This window comes from Parambassis ranga, chromosome 20, assembly GCF_900634625.1.
Source record: "Parambassis ranga chromosome 20, fParRan2.1, whole genome shotgun sequence".
Lineage (NCBI taxonomy): Eukaryota > Metazoa > Chordata > Actinopteri > Ambassidae > Parambassis > Parambassis ranga.
Window position 1 is genome coordinate 631,300 of NC_041040.1, and position 21,549 is coordinate 652,848.

At 43.6% G+C, this 21,549-nt stretch overlaps 2 protein-coding genes across 2 annotated transcripts in view; both read left to right on the forward strand.

Annotated features, from left to right (window-relative positions):
• Positions 1–5,259, forward strand: part of sspo (SCO-spondin) — a 46,754-nt gene extending 41,495 nt beyond the window's left edge. Inside the window, 4 exon segments of the mRNA XM_028433101.1 lie at positions 1,309–1,369; positions 1,785–1,915; positions 3,363–3,513; positions 5,044–5,259. Of these exon segments, the coding sequence (XP_028288902.1) occupies positions 1,309–1,369; positions 1,785–1,915; positions 3,363–3,513; positions 5,044–5,066 (366 nt within the window). The 3' untranslated portion in view covers positions 5,067–5,259.
• A 2,799-nt stretch (positions 5,260–8,058) lies between these two features.
• kcnh2b (potassium voltage-gated channel, subfamily H (eag-related), member 2b) overlaps positions 8,059–21,549 on the forward strand; it is a 152,936-nt gene continuing 139,445 nt past the window's right edge. The window contains exon 1 of the mRNA XM_028432905.1: positions 8,059–8,468. Within this exon, the coding sequence (XP_028288706.1) occupies positions 8,393–8,468 (76 nt within the window). The 5' untranslated portion in view covers positions 8,059–8,392. The remainder of the gene's footprint in view (positions 8,469–21,549) is intronic.

The following is a 21,549-nucleotide window of genomic DNA, read 5'->3' on the forward strand; positions in this document are numbered from 1 at the left end:
CAGTGGAGCGCCAGAACAAAAGTTTTATGCTAATGGTACGTGTCATTTCATAGCATCTACCTTGTTGCTAGCTAGATTTATACCTTTTGAATGCCAGAGCTGTATAAAGACTGGGCTAAAAATAAATTCTGCTGACATCCAGAAGTTTGAAGAAGAAGTTGATTGCACAGCGGGCTCCTCAGAGAAGACGGTCTTCTCAGAGTTCCACCTGTGGTGTTTGCAGTTCTTTGCAGCAGCGAGCTCTGTCTCTTGTGGAACTCAGAGTTGACTATTTCTGCTTGCATTCTGTAACCCCTCGGCTCCCCTGGCTCCACCACGTTATGCCTTAGTGAAAGCACTCCTTATCCTGGCCGATATGAAAAGGTCATTTAAATGCACAGGGGTCCCTCCCCTGACAGGCAGAGAACTGTGTTATTTATGAATCAGCTTAGTGTACAGCGTGTCGTTGCTTTTTTAAAATTGAAAACTCTTAGCAAGCCTCTCCTGCTCCTTTAAAAAGGTATTATGTGACAATGGTGAAAGCTATCAGGATGTTTCCTCTCAAACCATTTATTTTTTAAATGGAGCTCTGATTTCCATCTCGCAGCCTGTAGACGACATAAATTTGACTCCCCTTTACTTTATTGCCAAGTGCCCTTTTCTTTGAAATAACCACTACTTCACATTTCACACCATTTCCATTACACACACACACACACACACACGACTTAAAAGACTTATAATGATCCTCTTCATGACCTCCCACCCTTTAAGTGAGTGGGCTCCTCCATCCCTGAGGGAAGGCGGCCAGCCTTGTTGCAGTGCAGAGTGGGAGGAGAAGTCCTCAGGGTGAACAGATAGAGTGTGTGCGTGCTGAAGTGATGGTATACGGTGGATGGGTGAAGTTTCCAGGATGAACTGTGGATGGTGGGTTGCTGAAGCCTGCTGTCAGACTGTGTGTGACTGTGCATGCTAACAGCAGCTATTCTCAGACAGGGACATCACAGGACACCCTGCTTTTTTCCTGGACTGTTCTGGATCTCTCTTCCTCTGCGGCCCCCCTCTGTCAATGTCCTGTGTGTCCTTACGTCACCGTCTCTCTCTTGCACTATTTTTGGTCTTCATGTCTCACTTTTTGCTCCTTGTTTCTGTTCTTTTTTCCATCTGTTTGGCTGGTCTTGGTTCTATCCCTCCACCCTCCTCTCTTCACCTGTTCATATCTTCTCTTCTTTCACCTCCTCTCATTTTATCTGTGTGATCTAATAAGTTGACCATAAGTGTTGTCTGTTTTCATAGACAGTGATCAATAGTCATGTGCTCTGTCCCCAGGGGGAGGTCAAGGTGGAGGAACCTGGCAGCTGTTGTCCAGTCTGTAGAAAGCAGTTTCCAGGTTGGTACAAAAAAAATGAATGAGGAGTCAGAGGCGTTGTTCTGTGGAGGTTGTTTTTATTGTTGCCTTAATCCCAGTCCCATGGCTGTCATGTTACATATTCACCCTGTAGTGCTGCATGTCATGTCTTCCAGACCACTTCAATGGTATTGAATGTTCCATAGTTCATTTTATAGGAGGATGAATGTGAAAAGTGCTGCTCTCTCTAATTAGTGAGAGATTACATTACTTAGCCTACATTGGGGCTTTAATCTCTCTCCCAGTGGAGGAGGTGTCACATGCTGTGAGGGGCACAGCAATGTCACTCTGCTCTCTGAAAGAAACTTTCTGTCCCCTGCTTTTGTCACTTTCCTCTTTCTTACAAATATTTGCCTCTTCTGTCCTTATGTTTTCATCCTCGCTGTGCTTCCATCAGGCGAGCCTGCGGCAGAGTGTCGTCGCTATGTGCAGGTCCGGAACATCACCAAGGGAGACTGTCGGCTTGACAATGTGGAGGTCAGCTTCTGCAGGGGGCGATGCCTGTCCAGGACTGATGTCATCCTTGAGGTACACAGACGGACACACACAGGAGATATTACTCTCTGAACACCTTGACGGATTATTGACTTCAGTATGATTGGCAACATGATCAATGAGGAGGTAGAGTACAGCTAATAGCAAAAACTTCTACTTGTTATTGTTGACAAACTGCCCATCAGAGCTGCACAGTTGATTTTATTTCCTCATAATTGGAAACCACAACACTCTAAAGTTTTGAATTTATACAACTTGTTCCAAGAAAAAGTCCTTTTAAATCCTGACAAAGCCACAAATTAAAAAGAGCGGTGCAAAGACAATAATCTTATCTGTGTAGCCAAATTGCTCTTTTGTTTTGGTCCCAAGGCGTGACCTGGCTTCATTGTTGTTAGTGTGCGTTTGTAAAACAAACTGAAGTTAAACACTTGGCTGAGTGTGTTTAATCACTGCTGTAACCTCATGAAGAAACACATCAGCATACAGCCAACTGTCTCTGAGCGCGGCATGATTTTCTTTCTCATCATGTAGGGATAAATATAGATGACAAAAAGTATAATTCAGTGTTTGAGCTCTCTTAAATATTGACGTTTCAGATAGGAGTGTTGTGCAGGGGTCACATGTAGAACGTATCGTCTTTCTTTTTCGGCCCTTGTGTGAGTTTTTTTTTCTTGTCTTGTGTGCTCATCACCATGGTGACTTTGTTCATCTTTGGCATCCATACATCTCCACTGTAAAAACAGAGTCAGTCATGCTGGGAGATTAGTAAAAATAAACATCAGCTTGGCCAAATGTGTCATTACCTCCTGTTACCGTGGCAACCAGGGATGGTAACTGGTGACTAGGCAGCAAAACAGAAGTTCCCTTGTCATTAATCAGCAGTTCATCCTAAGATTTACAGGAATCACTCACACTCTGTGGATGTCTCACCTCCTTCTCCTATTACCCATCATCCTTTGCTTCTGTCCACTGTACTTTCCTCTTTGAGTCTGTCTGGATTAATTGACCACATGCACAAAACTTCTAAGAAGCTATCTTCTATCAAGCAACAAAAAAACGAATTTTGGATTTATGATGATTATCCAGCTGCTAAAAGAAGCTAAAAGAAGCTAAAGGCAAAGCTGTGTCAGTGTGATTGATCTTAATAAGATATTTTTTCGTGTAGTGTAGTTCTTGATTAATGTCAGATTCATTCCAGCACCTCCCCTCTCCTCCTGTATCTTTTCACCTCCTTTAAACTCTCCGTCCTGTCTTCACATTATTGAACTGCTCCTCCTCTTTCACCCAACATCTCTTTTTTCTTGTGTTTCTCTCTTCTACTGATATTCCTCATAATCCTCCCCCTGCTCTCATTTCACCATGTCCTCCTCATATTCCAGTCTTCTATTCCTCTCCTTCCACCTTATCCCCCTGGCTCTGATTTCACTTCCTCTTCTCTGCTCCTTTTACTCATCCTCCTCTTCCCCTGTTCTCCATCCAGGAGCCGTACCTCCAGTCAGTGTGTGAGTGCTGCAGTTACCGCCTGGACCCTGACAACCCGGTCCGTTTCCTCAGCCTGCAGTGTGAGAGCGGGGAGAGCGAGCCCGTCGTCCTGCCCGTCATACACAGCTGCGAGTGCACCAGCTGCCAAGGTGAGGAGTAATGGGGCTGTATGGATTTGCATGTCCCTCTCTCATGTCAGTGTGAAAAAACAGCATTCAAATGTATGTAAAAATGTTCCCACAGACACATGAACACACACACACACACTCCTCCTGGCTCTTTTCAGACTGTGTTACAAGCAGGAAGATTCTCTGTTCTTCACATGTAGCTCCACTAATGTTCATCATGTGAAATATATGTAAAAATATGTCAAAGTCCAAATACTTCCTCTCCTAACACAATCATTCAGTCACTTTCCATTAACGCTAACAATCTGACGCACAAACACATGCTCGCTGACACATACTTTGTGCAGATTCTCGCACAGTAAGTTAGTGGAACATACGCTCGCCTTTTCCCACCATGAATAATTCAATCAAGGATCCCACCTCTGAAGCAATTATGTGCTAATCCATTCATCAACATGGCTGATTGCGTTAGTTAATTGGATGTAGCCGCATATGACACAGAACATCCCCCCACCCCCTCCAGCTCATATTCTCCTCCCAGTGCCGCACGCCGGCGGACATCACGTCTGACGGATTTGGTTGTAACTGCGATCAATCTTTGATGCCATGTGGCCACACACACGCACACTTTCCAATCGTATCTGATCTTACTTATTACAGACACAAGCCTGAAAATGACTTACAAGGGGTGATTGATAAGTTCATGGCCTAAGGTGGAAGAAAAACCGAGCACATTTATTTTTCTGAATAGTTTGACAGCAGTGCTTGTGGAGCATACTGATCACTTCTTTGGACTAAGGACTAAGATTAAGATTAAGATTAGGAATTACTTTATTAATCCCCATGGGGGAAATTAATTTGGAAGACAGTAGAAGGGTGCTCCATCAGGTGAACAGGGTGGGTGATGGAAGAGTTTAACTCTGCAGCTCAACATGTAACAGTGAGGGGCTCTTCCATCCATCCGTTTGTCACTAGCATGCCATGGATGTCATCAGAGGTCTCCTGGGGTCGTCCTCAGGGCTCTCTTGTGGATGTTTGTTGGATTTCCATTGGACAGGACCAACAGACACAGAATAAACTCCCCCCTAAGACAGACATACAACCAGTCAGAAAAACAAAGCATGCTGTGTAGGCAGAGTAAAGACATCCAAACATGGCGAGGGGTAGACTTGGTACACTGGCGAATGACTGCTGTTGATCTGCACATGCAACAAGAGGTGCATACCTTTTAAATTAGGCCACAAACTTATCAGTCATGATAACATTACATGTGTTTACAGGCAGCTGTTAAGATTTTCTTACATGTTATTGATACATTTTATTTTCATACATCTGCAGTTGTCATGTTCCAGTATGTTCCAAACACAGTTCCAATAAGGAAACTGAGATATCCCGGAAAATGTGGAGCCATGCTGCTGTCTCACATTTCTGAATGAGGCTAAAATACTTTAGAGACACTCGATCTCTGATCCTGCAGAGGAAGCCGCTTTGTATCTGACGAATGTTCAGTGAATAACAGTGAAGTAAGTTTATTGTTTCCTATCTTCACAGGAGGCGACCTGTCCAGACGCTGAGCAAGTATGTTGAGCGTGTGTCTGTGTGTGGTTAGTTGTACAGTTTTTGGATGGATGTGTGCAGGAGTCCTGGATCAGGTCCTTGTAGTCCTTAGTCATCATATGACTGAATGCTACTGCTCATTGTAGAGTTCTTGTTCTTACACTTTGTTTATTCTTCGGCCTGTACAGACTTTTACTCTGTTTATTTATAGTTTAAAGGACCTACTATATAATATAAGACTTTGTGCATTAAACTGTCATCATGTGTATGTTTTAACAAAATTATAGTGACATTCCAGTGGACTGTTCAGTAAACACAGAGAGATGACTCTTTGTATGCAGCTTTGCTTATAATGGACACATATCAATAAACATACTGTCCACCTGTGAAGTTAAGGTCTGTGTCGGTGTAGTCTGATTTAAAAATACAAAGTACACATGAAAGTGTAAATGAAGCTGGACAAAGCTTCTGTAATGTGATGTAAATAAAAACAGGATGCATTATTTCCCAAAGAATTTAAACCCAATTTTTAAATAATAATTGACAAAAAACAATCATTAAAACTTAAAGAAGTGTTTTATAGCTTCAGATGATTCATATTCTTCATTTTAATGAGAAAGCTAATCGGTTGCTATCGGATTGTAAAGAGAAGTTACACTATTTAACAAAAAGTGCATCAGAATGAAATCTCCTACCTACCTTTAAAAAAACTCTTATTTTCAGAAGCATGACAGATGTAACCGCTTCCTTCAGCAGGAGTTGCACAGGTTTGCATCATCCGGTCGTGCTGCAGCTGTCAGTCACCATGGCCTTGATCTGTTATGTGGCTTTGCCTCAACACGAGCTCCCATCCTTTAGATATAACTTCATGTTTAAGCTCTGCAGTTTCACTTATCATTTAATAATATGGATGTTTTCATTATCTTTGTCCCTTTCTAAGGATAAAGGTGTTGGCAAAAAAAAAAAAAACGTTTCAGAACTGGTGTCACATTTAAAGGCAGCTCTGCTGTTCTGTAGCTTAATAAGATAAATGGAAAAAACGCAGCCTTTGATGGGAAATTGATGTTTGTAATGAGCGAGTTTAATTTGCTGCTGAAATGTTTATTCGCTGCAGCATGATGTAGCTTTTAATGGATGTGTCAGAGTGACGCCTGGAGCCTTTTTCTCTTCCTTTATTCAGACACGTCTTCATTATTTTGGAAGTAAAGTGCGTTTACTGATCCTTCACTTACATTTTTGTGTGTATCCTACTAAATACAGAACGAGTGTGACAGGTTGGGATGTGACGTGACGAGAAGCAGCCTTTTTCCTTTCCTCTTTCCCTCTTTTCCTCCCCTTCTTCGTCTCCTCTGTCCTCCCCACCTTCCCCTCTCTCTCTGTTCCTGACTAAATAAGGGAGTTGAGAGGAGAAGCCTCCTCTGGCTCCTCAGCTGCTGTAGTGAACACTGCTGCAAGTAATAGGAGCAGAAACTGACGCATTTTTAATTCATACCAAAATGTCACACGTTGATGAATAGTTAGTTCTTCAGTCTCTCGTCCAACTGCAAGCCTGCAATTTATCACGTCTGACCAATCATTAAAACGCTGATCGCTGAGTGAAGAAGGGAAAAAAATGGATGCAGGTCATTTTGATGAATGTGTTCCCAGAGCAGCAGCAGCAGTGTTGTTTCAGGCCCGGAAATTTAAACCAGTCAAAGCACGTTACAGCTGAAAATCTGCTTGGTATGGATTTTGGAGAAAGAGTGAGGGTGTTGAAGAAAGCTTTGTCTGCTGTGAGGCGTTCAAGTGCAGCCAGAGAACTCGGCAGAATAGAAATCAGGAGAGAAGACTTCATTGTTTCTGCTTATTGAGCACACGATATATTTAAATAAATATAATAATGTAGGTGTAGATGTGCAACAGAAACTGGATTCATGTAATTTAATTAAGGGTTTTTTCCAGAATGTTTTTAATTTCTTTATATTTTCTCCTGGTAGTTTAAATAAATATTGAATATTTAATATTTAACCCTGAGGCTTAATTGTGACGTGCAGCGTACACATCACAGTCCTTCAATAATTAGAAATCATCCACAGCATCGCTGCTCCATCATCTATGCGCGTTTCAGCCTTTTCGCTTTAATTCCCTACGCTTCCTGAACGCATCACCCCCGGCATGACGAAAGGAGGGAACCCCGGCTGTGACGTAGCAGAGCAGGCTGAGTGGTGAATCCCCATCCAACCCTGAAGCACAATAAAGAAGATCACGGGCGGCATTTTGTGCGCTTAATGCGCAGAGAATGGACTGAACCATCCGGACTCCTTCTGCGGAACAAAACCAGACGCTTCACTTGGACGCAGGTGATTAAGAGTGTTTTGTTTGTGCACATGGCGGAGCGGCAACGAGCTGGAGGTGTGTGTGTGTGTGTGTGTGTGTGTGTGTGTGTGTGTGTGTGTGTGTGTGTGTGTTAATTGAAACCAGGAAGTGGAACACCTGTTCACACCATGCCACACATCGCTGCTCCACCCGTGATCAGCTGTGTTTCATATACATGTTTTTATGGGGTTAATTTGATAAACTTTCAAATTTTCTTTTGGAGAATTTACATGAAAGCGAATCTGCTTCTCTGCACGTCATTAAAAAGTGTCAGCTCCTGATGCGCAAAGGGTTAAAAAGAGGCGCAGCTAGACGCCAGCGGAGCTGAAGTCATTCGACAGAGCGCACAGCGAGGAAGAGGAGGAGGAGGAGGAGGAGAGGTGCAGAGAACACCTCCTGAAACACTCCTGTAGCTGCGGTCTGCGCTCCTTTAATCATCATTGTGTCTTTTTTCTACCAGTCAAACGGCTTCAGACGGAGGATGAGGATGACAAATAAATAGAGAGAGAGACGCGCAGCCCAACTATGGCTCCAACGGCGCTCCTCGGGAAGCTCGCACAGTCCGCGTCTCGGGAGCGGGCTGCAGTGCAGGATGAGAGGTCTGCTGAGCTCCACCGAGTGTGAGACCTGCGGGAAATATCACCTGACGCGACCGAGCTTCCTAACCTGGAGCCTGGAGGCTGTGGAAGGCTCGGACCCGCCGTGCGTACTACAGTGCGCCTCCTTTCCAGAACTCTCCTCACTTTCTCCTGGACATCACGAAGAAGACCGAGGAAGAGAAGAGGAAGAAGAAGAAGAAGAGGACGCGTTCTTTGACCAACTTGGGAAAACTTTGGCCCGAGGATTAGCGCCGCTGCGCCGGGCAGGGCTGTGCGTCCATGCGGGGAGCGCGGTGAGCGCCTGGCTTGCGGGTCTTGGACACGCAGCCTCGGTGCGATACTGAAGTCCTGCAAAAGTCTTTTAAAGTCCGGGGTCCACTGCTGAGAAGATGCCGGTCCGGAGGGGCCATGTGGCTCCGCAGAACACCTTCCTGGACACCATCATCCGGAAGTTTGACAGTCAAAGTAAGACTTCACTTTATATACTTGTTGTTGTTTTGTTTTTTACTAAGATGTTTGAAAATGCTTTGAGTTTTTCTACAGTCAGCCACAGCAGTGAAGAGGGAGAGGGAATTCTGGGAGAAATGATAGAAAGACTTTTATTTTGAAGGATCTCACTTTTCTGCTCTTTTTCTGAACTTCTTCATAAAAACAAATGAAGTTGATTTATTCACATCTTTGCTGGGTTGTTGTCATCAGACTGACTCCTCGATGACTTTAGGATCATATTTAACAACTCTTCCACCATATTTTATTTGTTTGCCTTTTAAATTTGCATCATTTCCATTAATGTCCAGCAGGTTATGAGCCTCCAAAACAAACTATATATCCAATCTGATACATTTTGCATGAAACCTGACGCTGTCTATAATCCAGAACACACAGGCTTCATCCTGCCCACAGCTCTGCTGCTGCATCGTCTTTGATGCAAATCATTCATGTTGTTTCCATCTTTGAGCGTGTGACCGGACTTCAAACGTGCCCCCCCCCTCTGGTAACCAAAAGGCTGATGGAGGAGAAATGCTGTGGTGATGGAGGCTGTGTGTCAGTCAAAGGGATTCAGAAGAAGCTGTCAGTGTGAGATGAAGGAAAATCTATCTGTTCCAAAGTAAAAAAAAAACACACAACACTCTGTTCCCTCACAGATGTGGCTGAATAATCCAGGTGGGGTAATCCGCAGCGCCTCTTTTTCCATCCTGATGAGCGTGGATAACTCTGCAACATGTTCTGCTCACTGAGACGCCTCTGTGACAGACAGAGGGGAGCGTTGAACGGAGAGGCAGGATAACTTCACTCCACTGATCCTGAACACTTTCCTGTAGTCTTTAGAGTCTACTGTCTGCTGCAGGCTATCCATGCATGCAGATGATGTGATGGTGTCTAATGGCAATGAACAGGTGGAGGAGAAGGCTTACAGGACACCAGCTGCAACTCACTAAAGCTCCTGATATGGCTTAGTGTGTACGTTTGTATCGCACTGCAACACAACGACAATGAAGTCAGTTCTGCTGGGGGGAAAACTAGTGTTTATGACACCAGCCTGTCATAGTCTGCTGTGTGTTTCCACGGTTACTCACCTGATCCACTGCTGGTTCTGTAACAAAAGCTGGGTGAGCTTCACTTTAGCAAGAGTAGGTCGTTTCCTCATTTCCTGTGTGTGTGTGTAACTTGAGACAAACTCACAAATAAGTGATTATTCACAGACTCTTATTTTGACAGGGCGTTAAATTTGATGTCAAATTTCAATTAGTGCGCACTGAATCATAAAAAAAGAGTTTGAAAAACAGGTTTATGGAGCAAAGTGTTGTTTCAATTTATGAATTATGATCAACTGAGAGGTCATTTTCAGTCTTACCAAAGGGGAACACTGAGCAGCCCAGTCTTCGGGAAAATATTGTTTAAAATCTGAAAATATTGCTGCTTTTTTTTTTGTCTCACGGTTCACGTCACTTTTTTAAAAATTTACACAGCTTCAGTTTTGTGTGTTAAAGTTTTTAAAAATGGCCGGGTCCTCTGTGAATGTCGTCTTCAGGCTTTGTTGAACGTATGCTGGCAGCTGATGACGACTCCCACCTGTCACTCACAGTAGCCAGCGCCCGTACGTCTGCAGAGCTTGAACTTTGTATTGTGCTTCTGCTTCTTTGGTAGGTTGGAGGATCACTGCAAACTTCAGCATCTTTTTGCTGGAGTTTGACCTTTGGAATCGGCCTCTAGTGGTCATTAGAGGAACTGCAGTTTTTTCATGTTGCTTTATTTCTTAGCTTTCTTAGTTTTTTCTATTTGTCAAACTTATTGCAGTGCTGGTGACAAACAGCCACACAGAGACATTATAGAACTGCCTCTGAACTGAGAAGAGCAGAATGTATGTTACAGAACATGGCCTTATAAGTAAACATGTATATTTTTGGGTTATGTGTGGATGTAGGTTTGTGTGAGTAGGAGCTGTGTGTGATCCTCTCTGGGAAGATATAGAGCAAGATACTGTGAGCTGGCTGTCACAGGCAGCCTGGTCAGTGTTGCACGGTCACAGGTGGTGCAGATGTTCAACATGAGGAGAGGTCAGAGTTCTGCATAAAGATCATTGGTGTATCCACTGGAGAAATATAATGTCATATCACTATATAATGCTTCAGAATATGATCCTATGTGTCTTCACTGTGTTGTGTGCAGGCTCCAGAATCGGATTCACCATCAGATTTAGATCCAGTCAGTTATCAGCTCTGCCTGTGAGCGACTCGCTCTGGAATGAGTGGCCAAAGGCTGTGCTGTTTGTTTCAGGACGTTCTCATTTGCAAGCGGCCTTGATGAAGAATGCATAATTAATGGAGGGACAACATGTTTGTTCTGAAAACCTGGATAAAACAATACATGGAATTAGATTGAACACTTTAAGAGGAACTTAGACAAAAGGAAGAGAAACAGGTGAAATTCAGCCCTCACAGTTTCCAGCTCGGATATTTTGAAGGCCTTCTCTGCTTACTGTACACTGATCCCCTGTGCCTGTATCCCTCTCTGTTTACTGTACTATGATCCCCCCATGTTACTCTGCACAGATTAGACTGCTCCTCTACACTGACCTCAGCTGGAGGTCACGGCAACCTTTTCTTGGGGTCGTGTTGTTGTCTGAGAGAAGATTTTTGCCCAATTATGAACCTTAAAGCCACAGTCCTCCTGGGAGGATGTTGCCATTCTGCAGCTGAAGTACAAACACTTCATCACTATAGCAACTACCCCCCCCCCCCCCCCCCCCCCCCCACAGCTCTCCTGACTCCTCCACCCGCACACCCACCCACACACACAGCAGGAAAAGGTAGAGGTGCACTGTTTCCTAACCAGCTCCAGGTAATTTCACACTCCTTTGTGCTGCTACAAGTGTTAGCCGCCACTAAGTGTGATCGGTTTAAGGATAAAAAAAGCTGCAAATTGCCTTTTGACCTTTAAATATAAAGGATTGAGACTTCTGTGAGTAGTATTAAAGCCACTGGCTGAGAGGGAGTAACACGTGTGGAGGTGTATTATGCTAACAGCTGATGTGTCTGCACCGCCTGGTGTAATACTGGTGTGTTGTTCATTACACACATCATCATCATACGTGGACAGAGCCTTTTAGGTAAATTAGAGTTAAACTGTCCTGCAGTTAGACATATTCATTAACACATTCATTAACCTAAGATAATAAACTCAAGATGGCTGCAGAGCTGTTTGAGGTAATTACTTGGATGGTGACCCTGTTTGATTTTTGTCTTAAGTGAAATTAAACCACACGCAGACACACAAATTAGTGCTAGCTTTGTTGGCAGTAGCGTAGTGACTGTTGCTATGTATAGCAGGCTGTTGCTATGGACACAATACTGATTCTTAGGGAGGACATTAGTAAATATTTTAAATCAAAATTTAAGATAAAAACAGAAGTTTTTATCGTGACATTCTGAGGGCTGTTATTTCAAAGGAATAGACTGTTGCTATGTGTAACATGCTGTTGCTGTGGACACAATACGGATTCTTAGGGAGGACATTAGTAAATATTTTAAATTAAAGTTTTTATCGTGACATTCTGAGGTCTGTTATTTCAAAGGAATAGACTGTTGCTATGTGTAACATGCTGTTGCTGTGGACACCATTCTGATCCTCACTTAGTATTTTAAATCAATATATTTATCACAATATTTATGCATGTTTGTCATCTGATTGGTCAGTTGTGGCATTCTGAGGTCTGTTATATATGAAGAACAGGCCGTCGCTATGGACAACAAGCTGTTGCTATGTTCATCATTTCAATATATTTACATTTAGTCTATTTACTTAAAATATTTATTCAGTATTAATGTTGTTGCACTTACATGGGACGTAGGCCTCCACAGTGATCTTGACCGTGTCCATGGCAACGGTCTGTTATACATGGCAACAGTCTGTTCTTCACAAATAACAGACCACGGCGTGTCATTTTTCACCAAGCATCCAACACTAAGACAGCTTTGTAGTAGCCAGTGACTGCTTAAGTTTATTTTTAACTCTCCGGCTCATTGTTGCCTGAAATTTGTAAATTTACAGTAATCAAATTATTTCCATTTTCTCCAGGAACGGAACCGATTTGCTTCAGAATTATAATCAATCAGGAAGTGCAACTGAGTGGGGCTCAAGATTTTGGCTGCAGAGATCCATGGAGCATTGCTGATCACAATACATCAGTACTTCAGTCTAACAAAGCAGAGCCTTTGGTAATTTGCCTGTGCAGCTGGTGTCGGCCGAACAGACCCTGGAGCCTGTTTCCTCAGCGACAGCAGGTCGTTGGAGTGTTTGGAGCGTCTTCCTGCTTTGATGAGTTGCATAAAGTACAGGGCCTTGATGTTCCCAGTGTGGCAGGACAGTACATGCAAATGCTGCACACTAACATATGTCGTTCATACATGGATTAGCCTGTGACGACACATTTGAGGGATCCATCTGCAGGCTTTGGTTGTGGTTTGGTTTGGTTAGTGTGATATGTTTATTTATTTTTCCCTCCCACTGAGGTAGTGATGCAGAACAAAGGCAGCTATTGGTTGCTGCCTCATGAAAGTCCTGCAATATTTTAGTGTAATATTAACAAAAACCTCTCTATGGTCACAGATTGAATACAATCTGAGGGTCTGAGCTTGGTTTCTCTGCTCCATCTGTTTCATTGGGAGGGTGTAAATACTGCTACACTGCTGCTGGAGTCAGGAGTGAGTCAGTGCCTCGATATTGCACTTTGCTGGTGTGAACTCGTCTCTCGCTCACACTCTCTCTCTCTTGTCTTCTCTACACGTACACCCACACATGCTACTGAGCAGTCGCACAAAAGAACACACACACACAGTGTACTCATGTACTTGTAAACTCTCTGAGCTTGTAAACTCTTCTCTCTCGCTGCCCTCCATCTCCACCTCTCCTTCCTTCTTACTGCTCTTTGTCTCTTTTGACAACCTGTTTTCTCCTTCCTCCTCCTCCTCCTCCTCCTCTTCCTCTCTCTCCATCCCTCTGTTGCCCAGCAGATGCCCAATGTGCTGCCATGCCTAACTGCTTTCTGATCTCTCTGGGCACACATCCAAAAAGGCAACATGGCACCTGCTGGGGGTTGCTGAGAGGGAAGAGGGTGTGTGTTGTTCAGAAGCTTCACTTTGCAGAAGGCGCAAAATCATCTTTAACAAGCAGCTTTTAAATATAAGTTAGGATCACACATTAAGTGAGGAAGTGATGAAGGAGAGTGCCCAATCATTCCTGATGCAGCTGATGAAGCTTTGACGCTGGATGTTAAACTCTACATGGGCAAAATGTAGCCTTTTTTTTTACGTGTAATTTTAAGTCCAGATATAATTTAATTGAGTATTAGTGAGTATATGCTGTGAACAGTAAGTCTGTGGGGATTGACTCACTTTTTGAGACAGCCCCTAGTGGCTGCTGTGTGAACAGCAATTTTTTTTCAACTTTCATTTCTGAGCACCAAAAGGTCAAAAGGTCCCGCTTGGTTTTGAACAACACACAAACTTCTAAGTATTTGTAGCTGAGGTAGAAGGTTGCTGTGTGAAAGGTAGCAGATTTCATTCTGATGCACTTTTTGTTAAATTAGTGTAACTTCTCTTTACAATCCGTTCAGCAGTTTTGCAAAAACATCAGCCAATCCTCCGGGTGGACCGTGTAGGAGTATTGGCTGGTTGTCACTCTCTTCCTGCTCTGTGCACCGGAGAGGTACGTGCCAGCCCTCCAGCCCAGTAGGAATTATTGAAGCCATAAATATGAGTGAGCACACGCAGCAGTTCCACCTTTCAGTGCTGGGAAGGACACTTTTTGTGAGTGTGTTCATCAGACGACGGTGATCCTCATAGTAGTCTGGTCATGTTGATGAAGGAATTAATTTAAACAGCCATTTTTATACTGTTGTAGTACGGCACACTGTTAACAGCTACATATGAGGGTTGTGCAGTAACATAACAGATGTCGAGTAGGGCAGATAAATGGAGTTCATTGTTTTTCATAATGAAATGTACCTGGAGTCCAAATGTTGCCATGTTATTTAGTTTTAGTTTCTCACCTTTAATAACTCTCAATAATTTCATCATGTTTTCATCAGCTGTGTGATCAATAAAGCTGCCGGCCACTGTGTGAGAAATGTTTCACAGGCAGAGGTGAGCGTTAGTGGCTGCACAGCGATCGAGAGAAAGATGAGCTTCCAATCTGTTCTCTCAGATCATGACACACTTCTTCTTAGAGTTATGTCTCCCTCCACATCACCAGCTTTTAATTGGCTGTGCTTTATAAAAAAAGTGTGCCCTAAAGACTAAAGCTTCAAACACAGCAGCTCTGCTGAGGGCTTTTTTTTTACCCTGCCAAGATGAAAAGACAAGACGAGCTTGAATGCATCAACAGCACCTTGTCAGGTGTAGCTCGGGGACTCAGAGGCAATCAGGATGTTTATTCCTCACCTTGATGTGAAAGTGGAGAAAAAGCAGCTTCTTTCCTGGAAGAAAAGCAAAGAAGAAGACAACTGTTTTCACAATAGACGGATTCAATCTGTTACTGTGGGTGATGGTTGTGTCACCTACTGGTCTTAATGATAGTTTAGGCGTCTAAGCATATTTGTCTGTCAGATGTTGAACTCATCTTTGGGATTACAGGGCTGTAATTAGTTTAAATGAAATCACAGCCAGAGCAGGCTTGAATTTGGATGAGCAGTAGGAACATTTCAGTCAAAGCTCAAGTCTCTTACGTTTCATTAAATCTGATGAGCTTGGTCAGACACCGATGGATGAGAAGGGCCGGCTCGCAGTCTTCACTCTAATCCATTCCAAAGGTGTCCTTTCGGGTTGAGGCCAGGACTCTGTGCAGGCCAGTCAAGTTCACACAGAACTCGCTCATCCATGTCTTAATGGACCTTGCTTTGTGCACTGGTGCTGCAGTCATGTCGGAACAGGAAGGGGTCGTCCACAAACTGTTCCCTCAAAGTCGGTAGCAAGTTTTTCAAAAGCAAGAGTGAAAGAATTCCTTTCACTGGAAGTATGGGACCCAGCCCCCCGGGGCAGGAAGCGGTCTGAATTTGTACCCTTAATTTATGTATTATCTATAGAGACCAAACACATTTTTTAACAGTAAATATGTTTTATTTCTGCTGCAAAGTTTATTTTAAAATGGAGACCTCCTTTTTAAAATAAACTTTGCAGCACGGTATTGACTCCGGTCTGCCACAAGTGGCCACCCGAGGAACTGCAGTTAGACACTTTGCATACATCATGAGACATACACAGTGGTGGAGGAAGTACTGAAGCTTGGTACTTAAGTAAAAGTTCAAGTAACCAGCAAAATATATACTCAAGTAAAAGTAGAAGTGCTACATCAACAATCCTACTTAAGTAAAAGTCTTTGGTACTTTTAAATGTACTTAAAGTATTCAAAGTAAAAGTACTCACACAGTGAATATATATGATTGATTCCCATTGCAAAGGATCTGAACAGATTAAAATAATCAAAGAAATCATCTTAAAATGAAAATGGAGCATGTGTAGTTAATGTCCATGTTGAGTCCAGAAGCAGCTGTGGACAGGTCTGTGTGTCATGAGGCAGGCTGTGGGCATCAAGTGAACAGAGAGGCTGCTGATAACAAACAGGCATTCAGCATGTTTACTGTGTCAGTGTTCCTGCTGTAGATTCATGTGATGATTCATGTTCATCACACATTCATGGATGGACCTGTGTTAGCAGACAGCAGCTAACTAGTTAGCTCACTGAGCCAGAGCACCGGCATCATGACTGAGGCTCATTATAGAAACACAGCTGCAGCGTGACACCAGCTCCATGCAGAGTCTGACCTCACATCAGTCCAGCACAGCTGTATGAACACAGCTGTATTCAGAAATGTACTTGTAACTACAGACATTGTAAAAATTTGTAGAATTTGAGTAGAAAGTACAGATAATAGCTGCAAAATGTAATGGAGTAAAAGTATAAAGTATGCACTTATTATTTTTACTTAAGTAAAAATTAAGTAAACACTATATCATCAGGTATATTTATCGACTGCTGCAGGATCCACTCAGCATTATAAGGGTAAGTTTCAGAACAACGTGTTAAGATATAAGCCTGCACAAACCATAAAGCCCCGCCCCCCAGCCCTTTGCCTGGGCCTCTATTTGTCACTGTGTTATCTGCTGGCAGCTGCCCGTTCGCTCTCGTCCTCCCATTCATCAAGTCACTCTGCCCTTAGACTCCATCACACCTCTCTGCTTTGTCTCTTGCCTGCTTTGGACTCCTTCTCTCTCACTCTCTGTGACTCCTGTGCCACCTCCAGAGCAGTGGCACAGAAAAGGCCAGCTAACCGACTTAAAGGCCCCGGAGTCCCCAGCGTCTCAGGGATTAGACCTCATTTGCATAAATCTGCATAACCTCGTTAAGGCAGGGGGAGACGCTGTACACACTCAGACACTTCAGAGCGAAACAGCCCATTAAGGATTGTGGTGATTACAGGATTATCACTCCTAACGACTGTTGGGGGACTGGACCAGTGTGTACTCTCTTGAAAAGTGCCACGTTGCATGACTGAGCCCCCCCAAGCTGAGGAGGAAGGAGTCGAGTGACCTTCAGCTACAATTCTATGCACCATGTCTGAGAGAAAATACCAACTTTACACTTAAAACCATCGAACATTCTGTAAAAACAAGGACTCCCATCACAAAAATAATAGCAAATTTGTAAAATTTTGGTGCAGAGAACAGTGAAAACCTGATCTGTAGATGCTTCTACAATCAATAATCACATAGGATTTATATGTACTGTGTTATACTGCACTAAGACATTACTGTAGTATACAATGAGCCAAGGCTGAGTCAACATGTTACAGGAGTGAAAAACACCCAGAAACTGTAGGAAACTGTAGGTAAAAGGATGATTTCAGTCAGTTTATCCCAGTATTCTTCCCATTAATGTGGACATTATGTCTCTTTGTGATGCTAACTTCGCCTCCGGAGCAGAAATCCATGCTGCAGTCGTACTTACAGGATGGCTTGATGATCCAGCTCTGCATGCTCCTGTGCACAATACACCTTATTTAGGAGTTGGAAAGTCCCTCAGAATGGTGCACTGAGGCCAGTGTTTGTGTCACAGGTCAAAGGTTAGGGGAGGAGGAGACTGTAGGTGGTTAAAAAAATGATACATTAGACATTTATGAGTGCATGGCAGTTTGTTTTCTGCATTTCTTAAGCCCTTGCACCAGATCACAGCAAAGGATGCCAATGAAACATAACTGGTTTGTGTGATCAGTGCATTAGTGTAAAAGCTAATGTGGCTACATAGGTGCAACATGAAACAGCTGTTGTGTGAGAATGTTCAGCATTGGAGGAACCAGCAGCATTGTGCGCTGGATGAGCAGTTGTTGTTTGGTGGACTGTGCCGTGGAGTCTTAGCTCTGCTGAAGCTCTGCTTCTCTAGAGAATCTGCAGAATCTCCCACGACACACACAAAAAAACACAACGTGCCCGCAGGTGTTTCTTTCAGTGGACATTCATTATTTACACACATTGTTTAGATCCAACCCAAAAGTGGACAGAAAGCAAATACTGTCAAAACTTGACAGCCCCCCCCCCATCCTGCTGTCCCACGCTGATGACATCAGCACTTTTGCAGCAGGGTGTCCGGCCAGCATCTCTAATGGGGCGAAAATACAAGTAAAGCTTGGAGTAACACATTGTGCTGTGGCAGCATGTTCGGTTTGAAACGCAGAGGAAGCCACAGGATGTAATTATTTTCTGGCATTGTGAGAGGGTAGAGTAACCTATCAGCTGGTTGCTGACTCAGACAGGAGTGCGGCCCACCTGTGAGCTCACACCGGGATTATAGCGAAGACACATCCTTCCTGGAATCTTCTAGAAGTAGGAAACTCGATGTGATGTAAGAATGTCCCGGTATGAAAGACATGCTGGTCCCTCATGGCAGATATGTTTTGACATGCAATTAGAACTCCTATGACGGTGTGACTCAGTGCTGTTCCTTTTTTATGTGTAGAAGCCGCTGAGGTGGAAACACCCCCTTAGAATTCAGCCTGAATGACTCGATGGACTGTGTTATGACCAGTCATCATTTCTCTGTAGTCATGACCAGTCATTCAACTTTAGCATCACTCATTTTAAGGAACATTAGCACTGAAATGAGCTGTCTGTATACATATAGGACATCAGGAGAATCCACACTCTCAAAGCTGATATTGGCATTTTACTATGTTTTCCTCTATAGTGCTCTGGTGCAGGGATAATAGCATGATTGTACTCTTCATTTGGCTCAGACACATTGACTGCACTTTAGCCTCCATATCTATGTTAGAGACACAAACTGTAAACAAAGAAACACTTGGAACCATTTTTGGTCTTCAGTGTTCCATCAGTTCACTGGGTGCTAACAAAGAGTGTAGCAAAGCAACCAGGCACACTTCAGGGTCCTTCCCTTCAGATGGTCTGATGTATTGTGAGTGCTGGCTCTCTGTGTTTATCATGTGTTACAGCTCCAGTTTCCATGGTAATTGCACAGTTAGAAATGGGCAGAAACCAAAAAAAAAAAACCTCCCCTCTGCCTGCTGCCGCCGAATTATCTTCATCTGTACCGAGCAATCAGAGCTGCTTCTTTCTCTGTTTTCTCTGCCTTCGTCTCTCCTGCTGTTCCTCCTCTTCCACCTGTTTATGTCTTCATTCTTTGAATCTCTCCTTAATCTCGCTTTCTCTGTTATCTGTCAGTCTGAGCAGGCACAGAGCTGCTTCTAACACATGGGCTTCCCTCCTCATCCGCCTACGCAGCAATACTCGGGGAGATTCCAAGCACACACACACTGGTAGACTACCAAGCCCCGAGGTCTGATCTTAGTGAATTATTCAGTCTGCGTCAGTGGGTCTGTATGTGCATGTAAGATCTTATGTTGTGTGTGTGTGTGTGTGAATATGAAATGGTGTTTTCCTCCTGAACAGCAGCAGCTTGGCTTTAATCAGCTTCTCCATCAGCTCCGTCCTCTCTGGCTTCAAAAGCTCATTAGAAGGAAATTGTGGGAAGAAAGGAGGGAGTGGTCAGAGACAGCTGGGGACTTTCTGATTACCTAAAATGCCACAATTGGACGCTGTGGTGTGTGTGGGTTGCAAATTTAGTGAAAATGCAGTGTAGCATATGATGATGAACAGTGTGTGTTATTTACTCACTCAGGGCCTGAGTCACGACTAGCCGGTTTTCATTCTGCACAGTTATCTGAGGCCTCTGAGCATTAGATGCAGAAGGCAAGCTGCTCTGGTTTTGTCCCTCTGGCTTCTTTTCCAGCAAATTAACACACCTGTTACAGTAATTGTTATTTTTTAACAGCCAGAGTGGCACATCTGGCCACATTTTCATCTATTCAAGCAACGTGATCTGCCCACTGAAGCACATGTTAGGAGGTTGGATGGGTGGTGAAGGGTTTATTTGCAGTTAGGGTTGGAAATTAAAAACATCTGGGTAGTATTAGGTGTTCGGTTTACATCCAGACCACAGTTTACATTAAAACAGTCTCATGATGGTGAACGTTTTCAGCTGCAATGGTGCTGAGCCCCATCCCCATCAACTAATACAGTGTGACTTGTGATCAGCAGGTTTGTGCACAATGGGCCTGTCATTTTCATGGTGATGTTGATGGGCTGTTCTTGTCAGGCAACAGATCACTACATCCTGTTCCACAATGGTGGTGAAATTTGAGGGCAATTGAAATAATTGGTGTTCCTGTCTCTATGGTTGTACCATAAGTGACAAAACAATGAAGCAGATGGGAGACGTCTGCAGTGGTATGTGTGTTTAAAGTTGTAACAGTTTTTGTTTCAACCTCCTGAATTGCTAAGCAACAGCTACCGGTTAATTGAGAAGGACTGAAAAGCATAAAGTGGAAGCACCCTGTGAAGAAGTGGAGATGGAATCAACGTCTCGTGCTGTGTGTGGCTGCCACCATTGCCTTTGTTTAATGTAGCCCACTTTCCCTCCGAATGATGCCACCTCTTGCTTTTTTTCACTCTCCATGCCTGCAGGGTAATAATACAGTACCTGCCCCCCTCCATGGTTGGGTAATGACAGCTTTCCTTCATGTCCAGCTGTGGCCGGAGCAGCACAAACTCTGTCACACTGAGTTACTCTGTGCTGGCTCATCCTCCTTTGCCAGACAGCTTGTTTCCACTCTTCCCATTATTTCTCTAACCTACTCTCATCCTTATTTTATTTGAATTATGTTGACATTCTACATGTACCCCTCCTCTTTATGTGTAGGTGTGCATCTGTCTGAGTAATAATTACATCTATCTGCCTCAACCATGTACACTAAAGAACCTGGCCTCTTAAACAGCTTGATCAAAATATCCTCCTGGTTCTTTAGACCATTAACAGTGACTGGAGGCTGTGAAATGAAATGTACACACACACACACACACACTCTCTCTCTCTGCTTTTGTATTACCTAGTGCTCATTGCGGCCAGACAAACCCATCAGGGTTTATGAGCCTCTGAGGCTCCGCTCCTGCCACTTACTCATGGAGGCAGGCCATCAAGTGCATCCACACAACTGATTCTCACTGTTTCCATGCATATCTGAACAGGCCCTTCCAGCCGCTTTATGTGTCCTCAGAGAGCAGCCTGTTGAATCCAGGATGTGCAGCTTTGATAGATGGTGTGTCTTTTTTATGAAGGGATGGAGGAGGGGCTGTGATAATGGTGCGTTTAACGCAGGGAGGACTGAGGCTGGGCGTTTTCATTCAGGAGAAGATCACACAAGCAGAGGCAACTTTGACTGTGTCATAACTTTATGATTAATGAACAGAATAAATGAGGAAATGTTGGATTCCAGGCTCAGTGAAGTACCTTTAGTGTTGAACGTGATATGACCTATAATTAAATCAATGTCACTCAGATCTGTGATTATACTGCAGTGCACCTCTTTGTTTTGGTTGCTTTAAAACTTGTGAAAGTGTTCGTATGTGTGATCATGATGTCAGTAATCCTTGGTCAGTTTAGACACTCAGGTCAGTCAGTGTCTAAACTGACACTATTA